We start from the raw sequence: 26,198 nt of genomic DNA, 5'->3' as shown, positions 1-26,198 counted from the left end.
TAAGGTCTTCCTGGGCTAAAGCGACTCTCTCCTGCCTTCACCACGCTGCCCCAGCACTTGTTTCTCCAAAACCACTCAGCATTAGTGGGCGGGGAGGAGACGGGAGGGGAGAAAAGGAAAGGGGAGGGGAGAAAAGGAAAGGGGAGGGGAGAAAAGGAAAGGGGAGGAGAGAAAAGAGAACGGGAGGGGAGGGAGAAAGGAGGTGGAAAGGCTTGGAGCCCGGCCTGGCGGGGGCGGGACCTAATTCGCAAACTGTTGCTTTGCTCTCTATGTCCCAGCGCCCCCTCTGAGATCCCAGGGAGCCACTGTGCTGGGAGAGCCAGAGGGTCCCGAGGAAGCCTGGAGGTAGAGGAGGCAGCAGAGGGAAAGTGACCAAGCTAGCCGCTCCAGTGAGGGACAGGAACCAAAGGGACGCCCCACGCCCCACGTCAGCCCCGGTTGGGCTCTGGAGACAGCCAACGCCTCTTGCTGTGCGGCGGCTTCGAAGCAGCCTCCCGGAGCTACCCTTTTCTCTTTGGTGAAGTTTTTAAAAGCTGCTAGAGATTCGGATGAAGTGAGGAAATTACGGGGTAGGGCTTACGGTTGCCTTTGTCTTCCTCCTTTCCACCCCTTCACCCCTTTCTGGGTTTCCTCTCTTGCTGCTGCCTCTGCCTGCTCCCCTCTGCCCGCTCCCCCACTTCGGTTGGCCCAGCCCGGCCAGCCCGAGTTTGCAGAGAGGTAACTCCCTTTGGCTGTGAGCAGACGAGCTAGCTCTGCGTTGCAAAGAGGGCTCTGGCGAGTCAGGCAATTTCAGAGACGCTACTGCACTGCATCCAGGACCTGGCTACTTAGGCGGCACTCGGGGTGAGCCCCCATTTCCCCCCAACATCCTCTCCACCTCGCCCTGCATGCCCTCCCCTCCCATCCAGTTTTCAGGACCAAAGATCAAAGGATGAAAAGACAATCAGGTCTTCAGTAGCCCAAAACAAAAACAAACAAAAAACATTCAAACCTGAACAAAACCAAAGGGGTGGGGGGGGAGACCCACCCTGGTCCCTATTTGCACCTGCTTCAGTGGACATTTAATCTGGAAGACGGAGAGTCCTCTTCTCTTCTCTTCTCTCGCTCTCGTTCTCGCTCTCCTTTCAAGATTTGAGTATCTTTTGAATCTATCCTCCAAGTATTCAGGAATAGACTGTGAGCTTACCAGGGCAGACCTTGTCCAACGCGTGTTTTCACTGCACAAGACTTTGAAGCTGTCAGAGAGATTCTGTGTGGTCATTCCTGCAAGTTTCTTTCCCAGGAGCTTCCCGCAGGTGGTCAGCTAGCTGCAGTGACTACCGCATCACAGCCTGTTGAACTCTTCTCAGCAAGAGAAAGGGAAACGGCATAAAGGAATTAGGTGGAAGATTCAACCAAGCTCAAGGATGGAGGTGCAGTTAGGGTTGGGGAGACTCTACCCACGGCCACCGTCTAAGACCTATCGAGGGGCTTTCCAGAACCTGTTCCAGAGCGTGCGCGAAGTGATCCAGACCCCGGGCTCCCGGCACCCTGAGGCTGTGAGTGCAGCACCTCCAGGCGCCCAGTTGCAGCAGCAGCAGACCAGTCCCCGGCAGCAGCAGCAGCAGGGCGAGGATGGATCTCCCCAAGCCCAGAGCAGAGGCCCTCCAAGCTACCTGGCCCTGGAGGAGGAACAGCAGCCTTCACAACAGCAGTCAGCCCTGGCGGGCCACCCCGAGAGCAGCTGCATCCCGGAGCCTGGAGTCCCCTCAGCTGCAGGCAAGGGGCTGCAGAGGCAGCCGCCAGCACCTACAGAGGAGGATGACTCAGCTGCCCCATCCACGTTGTCCCTGCTGGGCCCCACTTTCCCGTGCTTAAGCAGCTGCTCCGCCGATCTTAAAGACATCCTGAGTGAGGCCGGCACCATGCAACTCCTTCAGCAGCAGCAGCAGCAGCAGCAGCAGCAGCAGCAGCAGCAGCAGCAGCAGCAGCAGCAGCAGCAGCAGCAGCAGCAGCAGCAGCAGCAGCAGCAGCAGCAGCAGCAGCAGCAGCAGCAGCAGCAGCAGCAGCAGCAGCAGCAGCAGCAGCAGCAGCAGGAGGTGGTATCTGAAGGCAGCAGCAGTGGGAGAGCGAGGGAAGCCGCTGGGGCTCCAACCTCCTCCAAGGACAGTTACCTAGGGGACAGTTCTACCATCTCGGACAGCGCCAAGGAGTTGTGTAAGGCAGTGTCGGTATCCATGGGCTTGGGTGTGGAGGCATTGGAGCATCTGAGTCCTGGGGAACAGCTTCGAGGGGATTGCATGTATGCTCCTCTCCTGGGAGGTCCACCCTCTGTGCGTCCCACTCCTTGCGCCCAGCTGGCAGAATGCAAAGGTTCTCTGCTGGATGACTGCCCAGGCAAGGGCACTGAAGAGACTTCTGAGTATTCCCCATTCAAGGCAGTTTACCCCAAAGGGCTGGAAGGCGAGAATCTGGGCTGTTCTGGCAGCGGTGAAACGGGAGTCTCTGGAACACTTGAGCTACCATCCACCCTGTCTCTCTACAAGTCTGGAGCACTGGAAGAGGCAACGACTTATCAGAGTCGCGAATACTACAACTTTCCAATAGCCCTGGCCGGGCCTCCGCCTCCTCTGCCTGCTCCCCATCCTCAAGCCCGCATCAAGCTGGAGAACTCGCTGGACTATGGCAGTGCCTGGGCAGCCGCGGCAGCGGCACAGTGCCGCTATGGGGACCTGGCGAGCCTGCACGGCGGGGGTGCAGCGGGACCCAGCTCAGGCTCACCCTCAGCCGCTACCTCCTCTTCCTGGCACACTCTCTTCACAGCGGATGAAAGCCAGTTGTATGGGCCCTGTGGCGGAGGTGGTGGCGGCAGCACAGGCGAGGCAGGGGCTGTAGCCCCCTATGGCTACTCTCGGCCACCTCAGGGGCTATCGGGCCAGGAAGGCGAATTCCCCCCATCTGATGCGTGGTATCCTGGCGGCATGGTGAGCAGAGTTCCCTATTCAAGTCCTAGTTGTGTCAAAAGCGAGATGAACCCCTGGATGGAGAGCTACTCTGGATCTTATGGGGACATGCGGTAAGTTTCTCCATTTAGAAATGTCTTTCAGCCTTGAGTCAGTATGCGTTCTGGGGTATATATTCTCCTCCTCGCGTTAACATTCTACCACTGAGAGAGCCCTAGAAGATTCCATAGAGAGGGCTGCCCTAAATGGGGAGCTTTACCTGGACTCTAGGCCTACCTAAGATTTTACCTTAGTGCTCTGAACCCCCACTGTGAGCCCCAATCACTGCCTTTAAGTCCCTGGGTGCTGATTCCTGCCCTTCCAAATTCCATAACAATTCTCTACTCCCAGCCTCCTAAAATCCTTGCTGCCTCCCCAGGGCTCCAAACTTAAATCCAGTTGCAAGGGCCACCACCAGAAATAAAGCCCTAAGCCCTACACTAATTTTTCTCCTCCACTCCCCCAAATCTGTGAACATGGACAAAATATGGGCAGTTTCTCCTCTTAGAGTCTGTTGCAGTTTGCCCTCCAGCCTGTGGCAGTCCTGGCAGGTTAGAGGAAAAATGACTGGCCCAAGCTTTTCTCAGCCCGCCTCCTTCAAAGACATAAAATGGAGTGTGAGATTAGGGGGAACAAGATGGTCTCTGAGTTCTAAAAACTCTATGAAGAAGGGGCGAAGTTCCTTCCCTGGCAACAATTAAGGACATGCCCTAGGACTGGAGGTCAGCACAGAGAATCTAACCAGGCAGGATTAGAGAGCAGGCAAAGGTAGAGGAAAACCAAAGGACAACTTTCTTAGTGAACGCTGGGCAGGATTTGCCCTCACAGGTTACACAGGTTAACTATGTTGGAAGTAACTGCTTGTTTTTTTTTTTCTTGTGGATTATAACGAACCCACAGTCCTCTACTTCAGGTTTGCATCAGATCTATAAAGAGGAGAATGTTCTTTTAGAAAATAATTTAACCACACTTGCGTCTGATTTATAAGTGTTGGGAAAAGTTTTAAAGGATTTCCGTGTGCTCAGAAATCTGCTTTTAGGCTCTTCAATATATTCCTTCATTTTAGGAACATTTTCAAATATGAGCTGTTACCTCTAACAAACTGAATAAGAACTGTTAGGGACCTGTGAGTTATAATCTTGCCCAAAAATTTTAATTAGAAAATGAGAAAAGTGGCAGTCAATTTCATCTTGCTTATTATAACTTCTTCCTTACCGAAGTTGTTTATCTTTTTGCAGACCATGTTGATGATTTTTGCCCCAGCAAATGGAGATATTAGTATATCCTGGTGAGGGAGGGAATATATTGACTGGAGAACTAACTCCTCAGGTTTGTTGGGTACTGATATCCCCCATGGACTTGTTGTGCATTGTTCTGCATTTTCTATAGCTGTGACTATATCTGTTACAAAATTTCTTTGGCAACTTAAAGTCAACAATTTGCCTTCTTTCACTGATGCTTTTGTTCTTGGAAGGTTGATAGTATAGTGTTAGAAAAGAGAGGGGAGGATAGAATTTCATAAAATATTTTCTGGGCTATTGAAGAAACAGCTTCTTACCAGGCTTTACGTGCCATTAGCGTTTTTTAAGGTTTGGCTTACAGGATTTTTAAAGGGTTTATTTATAGTGTCAAAGTCTTTTCTTGTTAATTGGGGGGATTTTGTTTGTTTTTATTTTTGTGAGGTGGTTATACTGTGGCATAAAAGTTATTTTCCATTTTATAAGAACAGATTTACTTGGTAGGGTTAACTTGATTTTGAAGGGCTGTAGCTAGTCAGCGAGCCCTCTTTTTCTATGAACTTTTCTGGGGCAGAGGATGTCAAAGGTGCTTCTTGACCTACTATTGTGCTAAACCCAGTCACTGGAACCTTCCCTCTTTTGCATGCCTCCTCCAACTAACTCAGTTAACAGGGAGTAAATGAGTGATTCCACATATTTGTTAAGGAATAGGTATCTTCCAAGAAATAACCTGAAATTTTCAGGAAGTGGTTATCCAGAGCAAAACATTTTTACAGGTGTGCAGTAAGGTAGGTGATTTTATCCCAGGCCTCAATAGAAAAACCTCTCTATTAGAAAGACCTGCTTAAAATAATGACCTGAACTAATGAGAATTTTTCAGTATCCAAACAAAGTACAAAATTATTGAATCTTTCCTGGTTTCTGATTGCTGCACTGGTTTGGGAGTCTAGTGCAAAGGAAAATTGCTGTTTCTGTCCTGTGGGTTGACAAAGAATTTTCATTTCTAAAATATAGAAAATCCTTGATTCAGTTTTTTTTTAAATACCAATTTCATCAGAATGCAACCAATCCCAATCTAAAAATAGACATTTTCTTACTTTTTCTTTCTTCCCCTCACTTTGTAGAGGCATGATTTGGTAAAAGGCAAGGGTCTGGTTTTTTTGTTTGTTTGTTTTTGTTTGTTTTTAAAGCCAAACCCAGAGCTTCCACCTTCTCTGCATTGCATGTATTATAGACCAATTTTGAGTTAAAAATCTCAAAATTCTAGAGGCCTCCAATAACCTATTGGATTTCTCCCTTTTCCAATTGTGTTTGTGTGTTCATATACATTAGTTAATTGCAAGGGTGGAAATTTTTAAAACTTTAGTAACTTCTGGAATAGCTATGTTTTTATATATCTACAGTGTTTCTGGGGAGAGAAGAGAGGCTGAAGGTGGTCTTTACTTTCTTATTAAATTTACCATGTGGTTTGAACAGAAGGAATCATAAAAAAGTGCTGCAGCTTGTGTGCAACCCTGGTGATATTTTATGGAACTGTCCTCTTTCAGAGATCAAACAAGACTAAAACTTTGTTAATTGACCACTGTCCCATTTGACAAAAGTAGGGTCCTTTATATTCTGGAAAATAGCACAATATGACAAATATTTATTCTTGGGAGATAAGGCTTAGGGGAGCCTGTCCAGGAATTAGAGTTGGGGTTTAGATAAATTGTCCAGATGCAAAAAGAAACTTTAAATTTTCTCTTGGTATTTGGTTCTGGTCTTCATAATAACTAGTATTTTAGTGGTGCTTCAAGATTGGCAAATCCTGTCATGCTCTATTAGTTATTTCAAAATAAGTCATTTTATTAACTCCCCTTTCCATCTCCTTCCCCTCCTCAGTTATCAAGCAGATTTTTTTGACTGTCTTTCATGGAGCAGTTTGTCTGTTTTGTACAGCAGAATTTTGCTTGGGGATCAAGATAGATTGACACTTTTTGTCCGGAGGCCTTGAACCAGTATCTTGGGGGAAAAATCCTTTATCCATGGTCAGCAAATCACTGGTGAGTTCTGTCTGGGCACCAGTAATCAGAACCCAAGGACAAAATAGCCACACTGGCTGGTACCCCATTTTGAAATATGTGCAAAATGTAGCGATGGAAGGTTCCTTTTGGTTGTCCACAGAGTATTTCTCTCAGTTCGGCCAAAGATTAACATAAGTGAGAGATATTTTCAAAGAACATTACAGCCTTTCAATTGCAGGGTCACTTTGTGATGCCTTCTTGCCAGTGCTAATTTTACCTCATTAGCCTTATATTCTTTCAGCTGTAAACTTTAATATAATGTATTGAATTTGCTGGAGCATTTAATTTTGTTTTTTAAAAGTGCCTTTCCTCCCTGTAGTAATTTTATCATCTGGTATACATATACTAACTTAAAACAAGTCATTCTTTGGCCTCCTTACTCTTACTTCTACTGTGGCTGCTCTTGGTGGAGTTAGGGGCATAGACAATTTTATTATTTTTTATGGTGCTATGGGTTTCATTCGAACTCTACTCAAGAGGAAGCTTAAAGCTGTTGGGTGTAGCAAGTAAAGGGCTATTTTATACCCAAATCAGAAAACATGATTCTGAAACATAAAAAGGAAACAAAAATCAAGTTTTGTGAGTTTGGTAGGAGAGGAAGAAGGAAACCTCTCTCCATCCCCTACCTAATTCCACCATTTTCTCTTAGTTTGCAGCTTCCTCAAGTGCTGCCTATATCCCTGATTTTCTTTCTTTCTACTCCTTTCTTGCTTTTGACATTGAAATATACGTCCTACTTTTCAGATTATTTTTCTCATTATTCCTATAGATTGCTCCTAAATAATTTTTTTAATTTAAGAGTAACAAATCAGATCAACCTCAACTCCTCTCTTTTAAGATTAGTTGACTTAAAGTAATAGCAAAATGAATAGCTGGGCTTTTTTATCTTAAAGTTAGAACCTGATTCAACAGTTGCTGAGGGAGTTGAACTAGATAGCTTGAGGTGAGGACTTGGCAATTTATTGAAGTATTTTGCTGGCTACTGTCTCTGAATCTCTCTCTCTCTCTATTGATCTTTGTTTTTCTGTGTCTACTGGTAATTTTGGCAACCTTTTCTCAAAGCCTGAGAAGAACTGGGCCCTCTCCCTTCTGAGACTGCTCTGCCTGGATCAAATCACCAAAGTGCTGTCACAAGCAGTACCTAATGTGCATATGAGGATGCTTGCTATAAGTGACTGGCTGGGCTTATATTTAGAATTATAAATTAATAATTTGAAAACAAAGAAAGATATTAAAATAAATTATAGTACCTCAGACTTCCCTTGTCAGCATTCTCTCAAATTTTGAGATGTTGAATTCAGAGTAAGTTATTCTCATCCTAAACTTAAATCTGACTCTTTTCATTGCTTGTAAAGTTATATACAGAATTATGAAAGCTCATATTTATATTGCACTCTTTTCAAAGGAAAGACCCAATGTCTTCCAATTTATTCACTAGCACTCATGTATATTTGAGTAGGCCAGGAGGTGCTTAGTGAACACCCCCTTGCCAGTTGAAGAAATAGAAATAGTTGCATTTTCTATAACATTGTGTACCATGTGGGTAAAGCTCTGTAGAGCAGCATTTCAGCTTTTTTCTTGAAGCTTCTCACCTGACAAATACTTTTTTAGATTGTTGCTCAGTAAGGATACTTTCAATGGCTGCTGCATAGAGATGATAGACTGAATTATGCATAATTCCCTGCACACTCATGGGTGTTGCCACCTCTTCTCTCTCACACCAATTCCTGCTGCCAACTTGTTAGCCACAGCAGGGTTGAGAGTGGCTAATCTAGAGAAGCTTATAACTCCAAAGTGCTGATTACTTGAGAATGCTGCCAATTTAAATCATGCAGCATCTGAGTTCTATTTTTTAATAACAGCTTTTTTGAGACATAATTCACAATGTATATAATCCAGCCATTAAAAGTTTAAAGAGTTTTAGTATATTCAGAATTAGGTGACCATCACCACAGTCAATTTTAGAACATTTTAATCACTTAGCAGTCAACTCCCCTCCCCTAACTCTGAGCAGTTCCCAACTACAGACCTACTTTTGGTCTCTATGGATTTGCTTATTCTAACATTTCGTATAAATGGAATTATACAGTGATCTTTTGTGACTGGCTTCTTTCATGTACATGAATAATAATTTCAGTGTTCAACCATATTGAGGCACATATCCATATTTAATTATTTTTAATAACCAAATAATGCTCCATTATAGGATGTACCACACTTCATCTATCCATTCATCAATTGATAGACATTTGAGTTGTTTCTACCTTTTGGCTATTATCAATAATACTGAAATGAACAGTCATGTACAAGTGTTTTTTTTGTGAACATATGTTTTCAGTACTTTGGGTTACATACCTAGGAGTGGAGTTTCTGGGTCATATAATAACTCTTTTGAAGAACTCTGAAACTGATTTCATAAATAGCTGCACCATTTTATAATACCACCAGCAATATAGGAAGGTTCCAATTTCTCTATATCTTATTAATACTGTCTTTTTAATTATAACTATCCCAGTGGGTGGGATGTGGTATCTCAAAGTGGTTTTGATTTGTATATCCTTTTAAAATTGTTTAAATCATTTCTATACAAAAAACTGACCGAAGAGATAAGAAAGGCAAACTAGGCCAAAGAAATAGCTAGCTATGTTTGGCTTATGTTTAGCTTTATGTAAACAGCTGGAGTCATAATTTTGTTTTTATATGTTGTCCTTTGGATAACGTAAATGCCGCCACACCTTCTGGTGTGTATTTCTAGATGAGGAAATGGTTCATTTACTTTCAAATAGTTTGGGCTTCTTTTTGGGACTTCATTCCATAACCATGAAGCAGAGATAAAATTCACCAATAAAGGAACTGTACTCTGGCCTCATTAACACTTTAGGCTAAGGGCATATCTAATCAGCTACAGTTATTGTGTCCTGATAATGGTAAGTGAACTGTAGGCCACTGAACAAAATATCATACTGTGATGTAGCTGTCTTTAGAGATGACCCTAATAAAGTTATTTTTAAAAACATACCCATCAATCTACTACTTTTCATTAAGCAACTGCTATCTGTGTGCTAGGAGGAGATCAGGGTAAAGGGGACATGATTCAAAAAAACCTTGAGGTCACTGCCCTCAATGAGCTTATAGTTATTTATGGTTTGGATTTTTAAAATGTATGCCTTCCAAAAAGAAATTGATCAAAGTAGGCTGGAGTGGCTGAAGTGTATCTGCCTCTTATCCTTTATGGATTAGGTGGGGACATGATTAAACTCAAGCAATAGATTATAGGTCTTGATGGATATTTCAAATACCAGAAGGAGGTACTTCGGAAAAGACAATGAAGAGTGAGCCAGATTAGTAGTTTGGAATATATTTCTGCTTTTTTTTCACAGTGTCACCCCAGTCAAGTTAGTTACTACTTTCTTCCTTAGTTCCTTTGGCTATATCTTTGCTTTTGTTAGAAACATATTTTGATGTATTTGACTATCAATATCTGCAATATATGAGGAATTAATTAAATTAAGGGGATTGATGGGTCTAAGTTTGGCTTGAAAGCCAATGAAGATGCCCAGTGTGGTGGTCAGATCAAGAATTACTCAAAGTTTCCTTTGAACATGATGGCTTGCTTTGAGGTTCTGTATAAATGGGGTTTCAGGCTGTTGGTTAAGTGACTGAAGTGACAAGACAAATCAAACAATTCTTGGGGTAAGAGGCACATGAAAACTTTTTTTTAAAATAAAATTAGACGATATAGCGCTTTTTTTTAATGACTTACCCTCTAATCATGGGCTATTTTCTGCAGATTGAATTCTCTTCTTTGCTTATAGAACTGTAATCCCACTATCTGTCCACTAGGGGGACTGCAAGCGTCCTGCAGCAGAATTTTCTTGGGAATGGTTGGCCTCTTTTGGTGGATTCAAGACATCACAGGCTAACTTGAGCCAGAACTTATGTATTTAGTACCAAGGCAATAAATAAGCTACTGTAGTACTTACTATTTTATCTGAGATGTTCTTTTGCAAAGTGAAAAACATTTTTAGTAACACCGTTTGACTTATTGATACCTTTTCCAAATGTGGTGCAGGGAACAGTGACATTGGACATATTCCAGTAGCACTTTACAGTTTACAGAGCAGTTTCATATTCTGTTATTGCATTTAATCCTCATTTTATACCTTATACAAGTATCCAGGTTTCATGGTATTGTAATATTCTTCATACTATTATAATGCTTTTATTCCCATTGTAAATATTATGTTCAGAGAAAGTAGGTAACATGTCTAAAGTCAAACAGCTTCAAAGTGGCCGAGATGGGATTTCAGCCCCACTCTCTTCCTTAAATCAAGTGTTCCTATTTCTTTTATCACACAACCCTCTCACCTCATAGATTAAAAATAGGGAGATTATGAGAGACAAAAAACCTTAACTGGTATCAATAATAAAAACTAGTGAAGCTCTTAAGGATTCAGGGTGGTTCTCTTTTTCACTAACCAGACTGATGGATTGGGTTGTTGGAAGTTCTGGGTACCAGTAACCTTGCCATCCTACTTTATAGCCTGTGCTTGTTCAACAAATATTTATTGAGCATTATATGCCAAATTTATACTAGGTACTGATGACAAGGCAATCAATAGGCAGACAAAAATTCCTCCCCTTGTGGAGTCTACAGTTTAGTGAGAGGAGGCTTGTAGATATGTCAAAGAGTGATATGTGTCATGAAGAGTAACAACACAGTGTGGGGGATACAGATTGATAGTGTGAGGGACCAGTTCATTCATTCACTCATTCATTCATTTATAATTGATGTCCTCCATCCCCCCCCCTTTACACCTCTCCACCCAGTCCCCCTGGACCATTTTATATTTGTCGGTCATGGAATGCCTTACTGAGAAGGTGATATTTGAGCAGAGATCTGAAGGAAGTGAACTATAGGGATATCTGGGGTTACAATATTCCAGATACAGGTAACCACAGGTACAAAAGGTCTAAGGAAGGAGCAAACTTGGTGTGACGAAGGACATACCTCAGGGAGACTTCTAAGGCTGCTTTAAGTAACTGGAGAATGATAAAAGAGATCAGAGTTCATGAAAGGCATCATAGGTTTTTGTTAGGACTTTGCTTTTTTTTAATTTTGATATGGGGAGCCATTGGAAAGTTTTGAGCAGAGGAGTAACGTGATCCAACATATTTTTAGCAGGATCCTTCTTTTTCATATTATATACCACTGTTTGATTTTTTTATACATTTGTTGGTTTACTTATTGTCTGTGTGGAGAAGAGGCTGCAGGAGCAAGAGGAAAGCAAGGAGATGAGGCTACTGTAGTGATCCAGGTGAGAGATGATGGCAGCTTAGACCAGGGTGGTCTTGTTGGAGGAGATGAGAAGTGGCTGGATTGTGGATGTGTTTGATGGTAGAGGTGACAACATTTACTGACAGATTAGATACTTGTTGTGAGAAAAAGAGAGGAGCCAAGGCTGATTGTTAAACTTCTGATCTGAGCAATTTAAAAAGTGTAATTACCATTTACTGAAATGGTGAAGATTGTAGGCAGAGCAAATATGTATGTGGGTGATTATGAATCAAGAGTTTGGTTTTGGATGTATAAAGTTTGAGTTATCTGGTGAACATCCTGATAGCTTATTTTAAGTTTTCATGCAGTGCCCACAGCTTTCCTCTTCTTCAAGATGATTAAAATGGACCTTAGATATCACCTAGGCCTTTGGCACCTTCTTCCCCTTCTCCTTTTACTTTATAGCATTGTAGAGATGGGTAGCATCTTGTCCATGGTAAAACAAGAAGTTGGCAACAGAATTAGAGCACAAACTCAGTTCTCCTGGATTCCAACTTGGTGCTTTTTTTTTCCTCAGTGTTATTCACTTAGGGAAAAGAGTGAGTCTTCTTCTTGCCCAAACCTTAAACCAGGTAATTAAACTAAAGAGTGAATAAAAGAACTAGAGTAACACACAAATTGACTATTGTCTCCAATAAACCACAATATTATTATTATGTTTTTACTGAACTGCATACAAAAATGATGTATCCTTGAAAAACATAGTAAGCAGATCAAAACTAGAACCTACTGAGAATCTTAACAGAAATGTCCTGAGATTGTAGGATACTAGAGTTCATGGAACCTGAGAATTCATCTTGTCCAGTTAGATCGTTCTATGGCTGAAGTGCCTTAGGCACAGAGATGGAAAGGAACTTGACCTAAGTCACAAGTAAAGCTAGTGTCTTTCAGTCAAAGCCTGTTCTGGGGGTTAGCTATCTGTTGCTTCCTTGAAAAAGTTTATGTTGGTAATGTGATTCCTCACTCAAAACAAAGAATTGTAATAATAGCAATAATAATGATAGCACAGTAAGTGCTATCATAGGTTGATTCATAACCACCCACATACATATTTGCTCTGCCTACTTACTGTGCTATCATTTCAATACCTTACATGGATTAACTCATTCAATTCTCATAACAACTTTGGTAAATAGGAAACCCAAAGAGGTTAAGTAACGTGCCCAAAGGTCACACCGCTAGGAAGTAGCAGAGCTTGTTCACACACCCAGGAAGTATGGCTAGTAACTAGGAGGTTCTAACCACTGTATACTACCAGAAGCTTTTCAAATTAGCCAGCTGTTTACCTCTACTATCCCAATAGACTGGTGACTGAGGTGACCTCATTATGCACTGCCCTAATATAATCTACTGATCCTCACCAAGTAGCTGAATGTGTGGGGATTAAAGTAGAGGTGGAGTGACACAAAGCGGGGGGTGGCGGGGTGGGGTGATGATGAAAACAATTTGATAATTTACAATAGGGATTGGAAATAAAAAACTGTAGAAATTATTGAAAAAGGCTTAGGGATCCAAAGGTCATTGAAAATCTCAAAAGTCCACCACAAACCTGGGCATTATTATGCCTCTTAAATAGGAGAGCTACCAAGGTAAGAACAATGAAATAGCCATTTTTTTTTGAGTTAGGGACTCTTTTATGTGTTTTACATATGGTAACTCATTTAATTCTCAGAACAAATCCCTGAGTTATGTATTATTATCATTCTCATGTTACTGGTAAGGAAGTATGCACAGAATAATTACATAACATTCCCATTACTATAGAACAAGTGGAAAAGCAAATATTTGAATCTAAGCAGTTCAGATCCATAACTTATATTCTTTTCCACTACATTTAGGGAAAGGAGTCCTACTCCTATTACACATTTTTTAATACCAAAACATTCTGCCTGAACTTCAAACATTGGGAAACTATCTTTTTTTTTTCTTTTAAAAAAATTGTTGACACTATTACAGATGCATCTCTTACCCTTAAAATACAGCAGCTTCTTTTAAAGTCTCTTACTTGAAAAAGTATGTACCTACTGTCACATGGTGAGTAATTAGCAGAACCAGAGCTTGAACTTGAGACTCCAGATTGCTAGACCTTTTTGCATTTTATCACTCAGGATCCCTTCAAATACTGACTTGTCTCCCTCTGTTCCTCCTTCTGAATCACACTAACCCTTAATCTTTTTATAAAGTTAACTTTCTCCATCAACAAGATTGAACAGAGAATGGGGATAATAATCAGAAAATCTCTCTCCTTCTAGATATTGGACAAATGAAGACAAATGTCAGCATATGGGATTTGCCCTAAATAAGAAGGGGAACTTCCAGTACTTGCCCAAACTGGTTATGCAAGATGCCACAGGAAGTCATAAATGTGGTTGTCAGATGACATTTTTGTTACTGTGGAAATGGAAGCAAGCTACTATGAAAGTCTTTTTAAAGACTTTAAAAAAAGGTTTTTTAAAGATTTTTTTTAAAAAAAGAAGGTGCAATCTTGCCACTCACAAAAACAACTACTTAGACATTGCTTTTGCAAATTGACAGTACATAAGAAAAAACATATTTCCAAACTTGTCATTTCGTGACACCTCTCTGAAATACTGTCCAACCTCTAGATGAAGTCATTTAAACTGAGAGTTGGGAATAAAGATAAAAACCCTGATATTTAGGTGACAAAAGATTCCAAAACAGGTGAGAATTATAATAATACATAACTCAAGGATTTGTTGTGATAATTAAATGAGTTACCATATGTAAAACACATAAAAGAGTCCCTAACTCCAAAAAAATGGCTATTTCATTTTTCTTACCTTGGAATCCTTTCTTACCTAAATATCAGGGTTTCCTATTTGGGTCTGTTTACTCCTTCCATTTCATCTTTGTTAAAAAAAAAATAGAAAGGCTAGCAAGTGTGTAGTCTGTGGGAGTTTCCAGTTGTTCATTTGAAAAACCTGCTTGATCAGCCTTTTAAATAAAAAAGTCCAAATTATACTGAAATATTTCAGTCACCAACTACCTAATAATAGACCTAAAATGTTAACCATGTTCATATTTTCAGATGATGTGTCATTTGCTTTGGACATTTGCTGGGCCTTGCTGAGGTGCTGGATTGAATTGAAATATAACAGATCAGATATGGAATTAAACAGGGTGGGCTCTTCTCTGGGGACATTTATACTTTTCCAGATTCAAACTTTCTCATTAGAGATGACCCCACAATGTCCTCAGAAAGCTACTCTTAAGGATTTTGGAGTTAGAATAATGAAACTATGTGTTGTTTTCAAAAGCCTTCTCACCTCTTGCCTGGATTAGTGCAGTGAGCTCATGCCTGCTCTCTCTAGTTATTTCTGCTGCTCACTGATTCATATTGTAATCATCACACCATGTTCCCAAAATTTATCTGCAATATTGTTAGTGTTCTCCTTTAAACAGTCATTAGTCTATAAGTTCCTTGAGCATTGGAACTCTAATTTCTCTGTTCTCAATGCTTAAAACAGAGGAAGCCTCGTTGTGCAGTTATGTATGCAGCTTCTCCCCATTTGCTTATATGTTAGAAGTACAAATTATTTAAGTCCAGTGCTCAAGGCTTTTTGTGATATGGCTTATTTTTCCAGTCTCAATACATTTAATTCCCTTACAAAAATATTAAACACCAACCAAATGGATATAGTCACTGTCACTTTAAACCATCCCCGCTCCTTTATTCATTGAACTTGTTATTTTCCCCATTATTCCTTTGGTTTTGAAGCCTATCCCACTTTTAACAATATACCTTATTCTAAGCTTAGCTCTATTGCAGTCTCCTATAAGATTAAGTTTCCCATCCCTAACCCATTGAGAAGTGATGTCTGTTATATGAATGTAGACTTCAGTTTCCTCATCTGTAAAGTAGCGCTAGAAATGTCTTGTTTGTAAGATTTTGAGGAGAGAGGATCAGATGACATGATGGATGTTAGGTACAAGTTAAAAGTCAGTGCCTAATATATTTTAGATTTATCCTTTCTTCCTTCTCCATTAATATGGTACTGAGTTTATTAAATTATAATTTTTGTTGTGCATGTATTATATGTCTTTCTATTTTTTATTTTTTTAAAATATATGTTATTGATTTTTTACAGAGAGGAAGGGAGAGGGAGAGAGAGTTAGAATCATCGATGAGAGAGAAACATCAACCAGCTGCCTCCTGCACACTCCCTACTGGGGATGTGCCTGCAACCAAGGTACATGCCCTTGACGGGAATCGAACCTGGGACCCTTGAGTCCGCAGGCTAACTCTCTATCCACTGAGCCAAACTGGTTAGGGCTGTCTTTCTAAATTGTACCCTCTTTAGGGCAAATATTGTTTCATGAATGTCTTTGTGTAAAATATACAAAATATGTAGCTTAAAATTTGTCACATAGTAGGTATTATATAGTTATTTCTTTATTGATTCTGAGTCAATATTATTAAGTGACTGCCAAAAACAACTAAGTTCCATTAATAGAAAATTGGGATTCAAAATAAAAGAAGTGACAATCTTACTCTGTTAAATTATAGTCAGACCACATTTGTAATCTGGTGTTCAACCATAGTATTCATGGGGCCTCTCCTCTTGTAAAGCATGGAGAAGCTGAGATGTTGGGATGGGTATGAGAAGGGAGGCAGGGAAAAGTGGGTATAAATATTGTCTCATTATGTCTGAAGGATTGTCATTGAATAAAGGAGTTAAATATTTTCTGTAGAACCCCAAAGGGCAAAACCAATGAGAACAGATCACAGTTCAGTAAAAAGAAAACATATTCTCAGAGTGGTTTCACCTACATCAGAAGTTGCCAATATTGGCCAGATATGTTTTGCGAGCGTGCGTGTGTTTGTGTGTGTGATTAGTTTCTAACATTTCACATAAAAAATCAGATTTCCAGTTTTGGGAATGAAGATCTGACATTACTGGTCTATATCCCTGCATGGTAATAACCAGCAGTTGCTCCTTACCTAGATGGGGTGTGCACTTTCCACTTTTCCCAAACACCAGCTACCTTAAATTACTTGCTTGACTCTTATATAGACATTTGAATTTTCCATCCTTCTCAGGTCAGGGACCTAGGCAAATCTTAAGATCCTTCCTTAACCCGAGGTTTTGTTTGTTTGTGTGTGTGTGTGTGTGTGTGTGTGTGTGTGTGTGTGTGTGTGTTTTCCTCATATAAGAGGGACTAAAGGAAAATGCAAGGAATCCTGCAATCAGATCCAACCTGGCTTTCAGTTTTGGTGCAGTCATTTGCCAACTGTATGACTTTGGGCGAGTAACTTGACATCTTTGAATCTCAACTTCTTAATTTGTAGATAGCTCTCCTCACAGTGTTATTGTGAGAACTAAATAAAACAACTTAGATAGAGGTCATGCCACTTAGTAGATGCTGAAATATCCTATATAATAAGAGAGGAATATGCTAATTAACCCTTACACCCTGAGGCCTAACGGCCAAGCACATCATGAACAGATCACAAATCAGCAGGAGGGTGGGCCAGTGAGGTACAAGCTGGCTGCAGAGAGCTACAGGAGTGGCAGGGCAGCAAGCTATGAGGGGGAGTAGGGAGGAGGAACAGGGGGAGCTACAGGAGGGCGGGACAGTGGGCAGAGAGCTACAGGAAGGAGGGGCAGCATGTGGAGAGCTATAGGAGGTGGGCAGAGGCCTACTGGCTCACGGATTCATGCACAGGGCTACTAGTTAATTAATAATAATCTTAATTAATAATAAGTTTCCTTCTTATTTATCACACCCTTTCTGTCCATTGGCAGTATCACAGAAGTAGCAAATTCATCCTTATTAAAGGCATTTGAGAAGAAGTTGTACTTGTTGGGAACCATGTATATAGGGCAGAACTTTGGACTCAATAGTAGGTGATTTCCACAGTTGCTTCCTAATAATTTAAAAGCCTACAAATGACTCCAAAATGTCCATTTGGATTATTTTAGGTGTACCTTACAGATTTAAGGATTTTTAATAAACAACAGAGAGACTAGCTAGGGTTCTTGGGAAAGAAGTTGGGGTCAAGGCTAAAGTATAATGTTCAGGCATAGACTTTGACATCTAACAAATTTTGGGTTAAATCCTGGCTCTGATAATTACTAACTGTATATTCTGGGCCACCTAATCTTTCTTAGTTTCAGTTTCCTCATTTTTAAAATGAAGATAATAGCCCAGCTGGTGTGGCTCAGTGGTTGAGTGTCGACCCATGAACCAGGAAGTCAGGGTTCGACTTCCAGTCAGGGCACATGCTCTGGTTGTGGGCTCCATCCCCAGTGGAGGCTTGCAGGAGGCAGCCAATCACCAATTCTCTTTCATCATTAATGTTCCTATTTTCTCTCCCTCTCCCTTCCTCTCTCTGAAATCAATAAAAACATATTTTAAAATGAAGATACTAATATTTCCCTAATTGGGTTCTTGTGAGGATAAGTGAGATAATAAATGTAAAACATCTTCACAAGTGCTTCAGAATAAAAGCTTATTAAATTGCACTCATTATTATTATTATTACTATTACCACTGCTATTATTAGACCAGACAGGCAGGCCTTGGGGAAAATGCACAGCTAGACTCAGAGTGAAGTATGTGGGTCTTTCCCCAGGCCACTGCTGCCCACTTTTCCTCTCCACAATGCCCCAAGCCTCAAAAATGCTTTGTCTGGAATGTAAGCGTGAGGTCATTGAAGATAACAGGGAGCATGATTTGCTTTGGTAATGCAAGTTATTAAGTTACTCCCCTCAGCCCAGCTGAAATCTTTTACTAGTTGATGCTTGTTTCAAAGTGCAAGACTGAGCTAGTCTGAGAAGAGAGAGAGAGTGAGAGGACCAGCCAGAGGTCATGGTCCTCCACAGGGAACAGAATGACCCAGTCCAAAGTCTGGGCCCTTGATGAGCTTGGAGCCTCTACATTTATAAACCAGTTACTCCACTACACATATTTGTCCCCTTCCCCCACAGAATCACTGGGCAGGAATTTCCTTGACATGAAACCATCCCCCTTCTCATCCTTGTGCTCCATACAGCTGGCAAAAGGCAGACAGCAAAAACAAAAATAAGCCTCTCAGCACAGAGAGAGAGAGAGAGAGAGAGAGAGAGAGAGCGAAAGAGAGAGAGAGAGCTTTACAGCAGTGCTGAATTGCTCAGGAACCTCATGTTAACAAAGTACCTTCCTGACCACCTCTCAACACCCCAAACAGATTAAAACATGAGGTTTCTTTCACTGTCTTAGAGCAGCTCTTGCCTGGGTATATTTAAAGATCTGCTAAGTCATTGAAGAGCAGGCTGGCAGATTTCAAGAGGCAAGGACTATACCCTAGTCTATAGGTAAGTAGAAAGGTGAAATCTACATGGGTTTCTCCCATGAAGTGGAAAAAAGGTCACCCACTTCTAGAAAGCATCTATCAAGACTTCTTATTCTATCACTTTTGGTTTTCTTACAAAAGAGTAAGGGTGAGAGGGAAGGGACACTCCTACCAGTGGGTCACCTGCCTGAATTGTAATTCTCCTGCTATTGGTAGCTGAGAGCAGCATAAAAGTGTTAGCAGGATGTATACATTTTCCTCTTTCCTTTTCAGTTTCTGCTCACTGGCATTGTTGCCATGGCACATGCCAGTTTCTGGAAAGTGATATATAGTATTTATACTTATATTGTATTCTCCACTGCATTTCTGAATTTATTAGTGCAAAAATTAGCAGTTAGTGAGTTTTCATTTTGGGGCTTCATATTGGGGCTTCTTTAGAGACAGTCGTTTCTCTGGTTTCACCCTGTAAACCTACAGTCCTGAAATTTGACAAAGTCTTGAGCTTCTCCTTAGTCCTGTTCCACAGATTCCAAGCCCCTTTCTCTTTCAAGGCAACTGCTCTCTTTGTTTGTTAGTTGCTGCCTTCCTTCATCTACTTTTGCCACCTCTAGTTCCTCAACCTGTCTCCCATGACTGGCACAGACAGATATTGCCAACATGCAATTTCCTTCCCATCAAAGTCTTCCTCACAGCCTCTCACTTTGCTGAAACCACCTCTTCACAGAGGAGCAAGAGTAGATAAAAAAGGATGCTACTTTGATAACTTTAAAATGTTGGTATTAAGATCTTTTGTTCAGGCAGCCATATCCAAGACCTAGAACAAATCAGGCAAGCCAGAAATTGCTTGAAGCTGGCAGAAGACCTAGGCCTCTATGTCTATCCCCCTTTTTATTGAGGTATAATTAACATATAACATTATACTAATTTCAAGTTTACAACACAATGATTCAATATATGTATATCCTTTCCCTTTTTTGTTGTTAATGATCACCTGAGGATATTATTTCCATTGATTTTTTTTGAAAGAGTGGAAGGGAAGGAGAAAGAGAGAGACAGAGAGAGAGAGAGAGAGAGAGAAAGAAAGGAGAGGGACATATTCATTGGTTGCCTCCTGCACGCATCCCGACCAGGTGGGGCTGGGGATCTAACCTGCAACCCAGGTACATGCCCTTGACCAGAAATCGTACCTGAACCCTTTGGTGCTGTGCTGGTTGACCATTTTACCATTGAGCAACATCAGCCAGGGTTATCCTTTCCCCCTTGCATGCAGTTTTTAGGTAGTTTACAGCGGATATGATGGCTTTCTTTGTTACAGCTAATTGATATGAGAAATGGTGGCAGACTAGAAAATGGGAGTGGTGCCATTGGACATGTTTGAAACTAAATGATTTCGATTCCTAGGAAGTATAAAGTGCTTAAAAGTTCACCAAGTGCTTTCAAGAACATTATCTGCTTTGCTTCTCAAACCAACTTGGAGGTAGGCACTGGATGAATCAACGTCACCACATCGTTAATAAGGAAACTGAGACTGGAGGCAATTAAGGGACATTCCACAATAATTTAGACAATAAGTGGAGAATTGGAATTTGGAACATAAATTTCTGTTTGTAGTACTATTTTTTCAAGCTCACTGCACAGATTTGGTACTGAATAAGTGAATAAATGAGCACATATTTGATTTGGAAACATTATTTCCAACTTTGAGTTAAAGATTTGCTCTACCCTTTATGCAGCATGATTTGAATTCTCAGCTATGTCAATCTGGTAAAGTGATAAACATTTTATTTATTGATTCACTAATTAATTATTTTATTTTTTTTATTTTTCTCGATGCTCAAAGTAAGCAAATGATTTTATTTTATTTTTTTAAATTCTTTATTGATTAAGGTATTACATATGTGTCCTTAGTACCAACTTTGTACCAGACCCTGTGCTGGATTCTGAAAATACAAAGAAAAATAAATAATACATCATCTCAGTTCTCAAAGACCTCACAAACTGGGGACTGACATCTCAATAGTAAACATAAGAGCAGCTGCTTATGAAATGCCATCACCAAAATCTCAAGTCATATTCCTCTTGCACAGTGAGAATGGCCCTTCTAAAAATGGAGAAGTCTTTATTTTAGGTACATTGATATAATGAATCTTGTCTTCCTAAAAACAGAAATTAAATTCAGCCTGTAGGATGTGTGTGTGTGTGTGTGTGTGTGTGTGTGTGTGTGTGTGTGTGAGAGAGAGAGAGAGAGAGAGAGAGAGAGGTGTGAAGGTAGGTGGGAGCCTGGGGGATTGCTAAGTAGGAGCAGTGGGGGAGTTAGGCTATCCTCCGGAGTTTTAATTCTGTGTGTATATATTGTATAGAGGATCGAGGTGACACAGATTGTTGTATAAGAGCTGATCTTAGATTTTTTCCAGGTAAATGGTCAGCAGACCTAGAGCATCACTATTTCACTTGCTTTAAAGACCTGACATTCCAGGTTCTTTTGTACAATGGGTAAACTGATTCTGATCAAATATTACATTTTTTTTAGTATCTACCTCTCAGTTCTAGGTGCTATGTTAGATGCTGTCAATGTATATTTTTGTTTAATCCTTTATCCGATCCTAAGCAGTTATGAGTTTCACTTTATAGATAAGGAACTGAACTTCAGAGAGTTTAATTACTTGTGCAAGATCATACATATAGTGAGTAACTTGGTGGCTTTGAAATTTTGATTTTTGACATTTTTGTCCTCTGGCCTCACTGCGGTTTTCATTTTTCCACACCACTTCAGCTTTATTTTTCATAGGGGACATTAAGTCTACCCTCCATTAGTCAAAGCTTCTTGCCTCCCTTCAATATTATTCTTCTCTAGCATGTACTTAAGTAATCTTCAGAAAACGTTTTACAGCCTTCATGGGTACTGTGGCCCAGAGACTTAATCCAGGCTCTTAAGTGTCTTGGATAACTATAAAATGGAAAATCAAAGTCATAGCTACCTCAGGAAAAATGAGCTTGGGATGTGAATTTCCTGGCCAACTTGTCATCTCTATTTTACTTCCTTGGATTCATAAGCCTAGCCAAAGTGTTCCTTAAGAACTAAGAGTAATGAGGATGATGGTGAAAGGCTTCCTTTCCAAGAGTGCTTCAGCAAAGTGCCTCACCCATTCCTGCTTCCATATGTTCTGTGAAGACATGGAGGTGGGAAGTAGACATGAGTTCCTTTCATCCCTGAGTTTATGCCATGGTTTTCTTTCCTAAAAGAAAAAAAAAAGTGAAAGAACAAGTTAAATGACCACCAGCAGAACCATGAGTGAAAAAGACTGGGATACATGGAAGAGCAGTGTGCTTAAAATACCAAGGTTTGAGTTCAGACTTTGTTGGACCAATGTAATCTTGGGCAACTTAACAGTTGTGAGTCAGAATGTCCTCATCTGTAAATTAGAACATAAGTTCTAATTTTATAGATGAAAGGATAAGTCTAAAAGTGTTTTTGTAAACTTAGAAAGGGATTAAAGATTTAAAGTGTCACTTTTTTTTATGATCACAAAATAAACGCTATGCTTCAGTGACATAACTTTGTCCTAAAAGCCGGAACATGTGTAGCTTAAGGGATGGGACTTTGCCCCTGTACCAGCTGCATTACAATTGTAGTAACTATGGGCTGAGAGAAGTGGACTGCTTGTTATGTATTGAGCAAGTGTGAAAAGAGGGTTATACATTCTGGGTTCAGGAGATGGCAGGCAGAACAAACCCCCTAATCCTCCCTTTCACCCCTCAAAACCCCCTTTTATTTATTCAAACTTAACATTTGAGGCTTGTTTCAAGTAGGCATGTCTGTATCTAGCTTGGCTTTCCCTCCTCTTTGTTGTATATAACAAGGATTTGTTGACTTGGTGAAAAGCATTATTCTCCTTTCCATTTCCAAGGACTAAGTGTGCTTTTCCACTAGACAGAGATTCAAAACAGTGAGTTGAAAAGGGGTAAGCTTATACCAAAGAATCATATATGGTTAGAATTTAGAGAGGATCCTGAAAGTCAGGCTCATTTTGTACAGATTGAGAAGTTGAAACCCAGGCAAAAAAAGAGATTAGACCATATTTACAAAGCTCATCACTGCACATTCAGATTGGAAATCAAGGGCTTCAACTCTCAGGTCAGTATTTTCCAGCTCAGATGTTCTGTGATCTCCATGATTTTGACCCTTTCTACTGCTATACATTGGGAACAATGGAATCTGAAATCCCAGCTCTGAGTTAAGTGGGAATATGTGCCCTCCCCTCCCCTTTGATTTTTAGGGGCCTGACAGATGAAGGGACTATGATTACCACATGTAATAGCTTCATACCACTCTTCATCAAAATCACATTTCTGAATTCTGCTAATTGGTTCTGTGTTGTTGGCTTTATGTCTGTGCATATGTGCCCATTGATCTTACAAGAAGCCGACCTGCTTTCTGAGTAATCTATTGGATTATTTTTTGAGATACCTAAAATATCTTGAACTTCCTGCTTATATTCTGGCTTGCTGGCCACCATGGTACTTAGGTTTCAATGGGCAATTAGACGTGCATAATTGTTCATGTATGATATCAAAATAATCTGTTAAGAATTATACATGTTGTGTATTTATTAACAGGGTAGTTGTGTGCCGAGAATTTTGGGGAAATGGGTGGTGTTTAGTTTGTAAATCTTTTCATTGTAATTTCATTTGAATTAAATTTGAAAGAACTGGCTGCATAAGATATATGCTCTTAGAACAACAGCATATCAATGATAAAGAAGGCATGTATTTGTACTGTGTTTGTATTTTTTAAGTTCATTACGTGTTACTTTTCTGATTTCATTTGGCTTTTCATTTTGAGGAGTTATAGATGCTTCTAAGGTGGAGTTAGAGCACAAGGACTACAGACACAATGGACAATGAATAATGACAGAGGAATGGACATTTTTCTCAACTGTATAGAGTCAGCTGAGGGCTCAAGAAGGAGTTCTCAGGAATGGACAGAAGAGGACTATGAAGAGAAGCTTCCAGGATCCTCTTTTCTTATACTGGACTGATGTGTTCATTAAGGGAAGGCAGTAAAGGAGGAGGAGGCCTTTCCTTTTCCCTTTTTTTTTCTAGTGGAAGGGAAATAATACCTCCTGTATTTAAAACTTATATTCTTTTAGTGTTTTATCTTTGGCTTGATATATCCTTTTTGGTTCTTGCTCTGCCACTGAGAAAAGGAAGTATCTAAATATGGCTAATATTTATATGTGTGTGTTACGTGCTGTTGAGGTGGCTGCGACTCCTAAAGACTCTGAATGAGTTATATCCACAATGTCCTGTCATCAACAGCTCTGCTGAACTCCTGTAGACTCATGCTGTGACTTCTTTTATGGAGTCAGTCCATTTCATACTTGGTCTTTCTCTTTTCTTGCTGCCTTCTATTTTTCCCAGCATTATTGTCTTTTCCAAAGAACTCTGAATCTTGAACCCTATAAAATGCCACAACTAGATTCAACAACACGAATACATGACTGACAAATAAGAACTCTGCCTTCTTATGATGTGCCAGAAGTAGGACAGCTTCAATTTTGTCATTTCTGCTTCTAGCTATGTTTAAGGATTAACTTGCTCTAGGGCCTACACTTGTTCATCTTTCTGGCAGTCCAGGGTATCCTAACATCATATTTTACATTATTTTCTGATGTCACCCTATGTTTATTTGTCTAGTGTGTAAGCAGGATTCTAAAGAGTATATTTTCTTCTCAATTATGGTAGTCCCTGAGAAGGAAGTAGTCACTACCTCTAAGTTATCTAGATAAGAGAATTCAGTTTGGTATTGTGCTAAGTGAACATCTATCTAGAAGTTAATTGCTTTAAGATCAGTAAAGAGAGTTCTATTAGTATTTTAATTTAATCTTCATATAAGATTGTAGGAGAGCTATTTAAAATATTTTGCAAATAAAGTGATCAAACACCCTAGCCAGTGATGGCGAACCTTTTGAGCTCGGCGTGTCAGCATTTTGAAAAACCCTAACTTAACTCTGGTGCCATGTCACATATAGAAATTTTTTGATATTTGAAACCATAGTAAAACATGGACTAAGCAAATGGTTGTTCTACTGATACTTTATTCTCTACCATAAATAATATTTAAGAACCCGTAGGTCAGTGGTTCTCAACCTTCCTAATGCTGCGACCCTTTAATACAGTTCCTCATTTTGTGGTGACCCCCAACCATAAAATTATTTTCGTTGCTACTTCATAACTGTAATTTTGCTACTGTTATGAATCGTAATGTAAATATCTGATATGCAGGATGTATTTTCATTGTTACAAATTGAACATAATTAAAGCATAGTGATTAATCACAAAAACAATACGTAATTATATATGTGTTTTCCCATGGTCTTCGGTGACCCCTATGAAAGGTTGGTTCGACCCACAAAGGTGTCGCGACCCACAGGTTGAGAACCACTGCCCTAGACATACTATAATGATTAAATAATTGTATCTTATAATCACAGATTCTTTTAACTTAGCTTGAATTGCTGAATGTAAAATAGTTCAGATAACAAAACCCAAGGGTAAAATCTATCTATATTTTATAATTCAGACAGTTGAGGTGAGTCTTTCTTTTTATGTTGGTTTGAGTCTATGGTGCTGGATTTCAACCAGAAAGTAGATGAAGGTTTGTATGTGGACTCCACATTCTAGCAAACCAAGATAACTTCAGACCTCGATTTCCTCATCCATATAATGGTCATAATAAAGGCTGCCTCAGTAGCCACCACATGAATGCATAAGACAATATTTAATTTATTTAGGGGAAAATAAGGACAATGGATGGATTTTTCATAAAATACAATTTATTCAGTAAAAGTTATATTCTGAGGTTGTCTTTTATAAACACTAGCCATTATGTTTTATTTGGGAAAACATTGAACAGATTTGATTCTTCCATTTGGTGGAAGAGAGGGTGAATATTGGATTAAAGGGGAGTCTTGACTTTTCTGATATAATACATCAATGGTAAAAATGGTGTTTTATATATGTGGCATAAAATGTCTAGTTTTATAAGTCAACAAATATTTATGTGGCAGTCATTATGACTTCAGGTATGTAGGGACTTACTTATTTTTAATTTTTTTTGTAAAAAGTAAAAGGAGAATAAATTCAAGTCAGAATATCAGGTAAAATCTTTTTACAGAAAATATTATCATAAAGATACTTTTTATTTCATCTGAAAGCATATGGTTCCCAGATGTTTGTGAATTTATTGATAGACCATTATATTTAAAATTCTAGTATTTA

General features: G+C 40.0%; 1 protein-coding gene across 2 annotated transcripts in view; it reads left to right on the top strand.

The window, feature by feature from the left end:
* Window positions 1-223: 223 nt before the first annotated feature.
* The window catches only part of AR (androgen receptor), a 276,767-nt gene continuing 250,792 nt past the window's right edge, over window positions 224-26,198 (top strand). The window contains exons 1-2 of one of the 2 annotated variants that reach the window (XM_014543636.1): window positions 224-1,915; window positions 2,045-3,055. In XM_014543636.1, coding sequence (XP_014399122.1) covers window positions 1,407-1,915; window positions 2,045-3,055 — 1,520 coding nt within the window. In that variant the 5' untranslated portion in view covers window positions 224-1,406. Of the gene's footprint in view, window positions 1,967-2,044; window positions 3,056-26,198 lie in introns of both variants that reach the window. The other variant, XM_014543628.1, reaches the window with a different exon arrangement.

Source organism: Myotis brandtii, unplaced genomic scaffold (assembly GCF_000412655.1).
Source record: "Myotis brandtii unplaced genomic scaffold, ASM41265v1 scaffold1098, whole genome shotgun sequence".
Taxonomy (NCBI): Eukaryota; Metazoa; Chordata; class Mammalia; order Chiroptera; family Vespertilionidae; genus Myotis; species Myotis brandtii.
The sequence above is the reverse complement of the archived record's forward strand: the minus strand, read 5'-3'. Positions and strand labels throughout refer to the sequence as shown.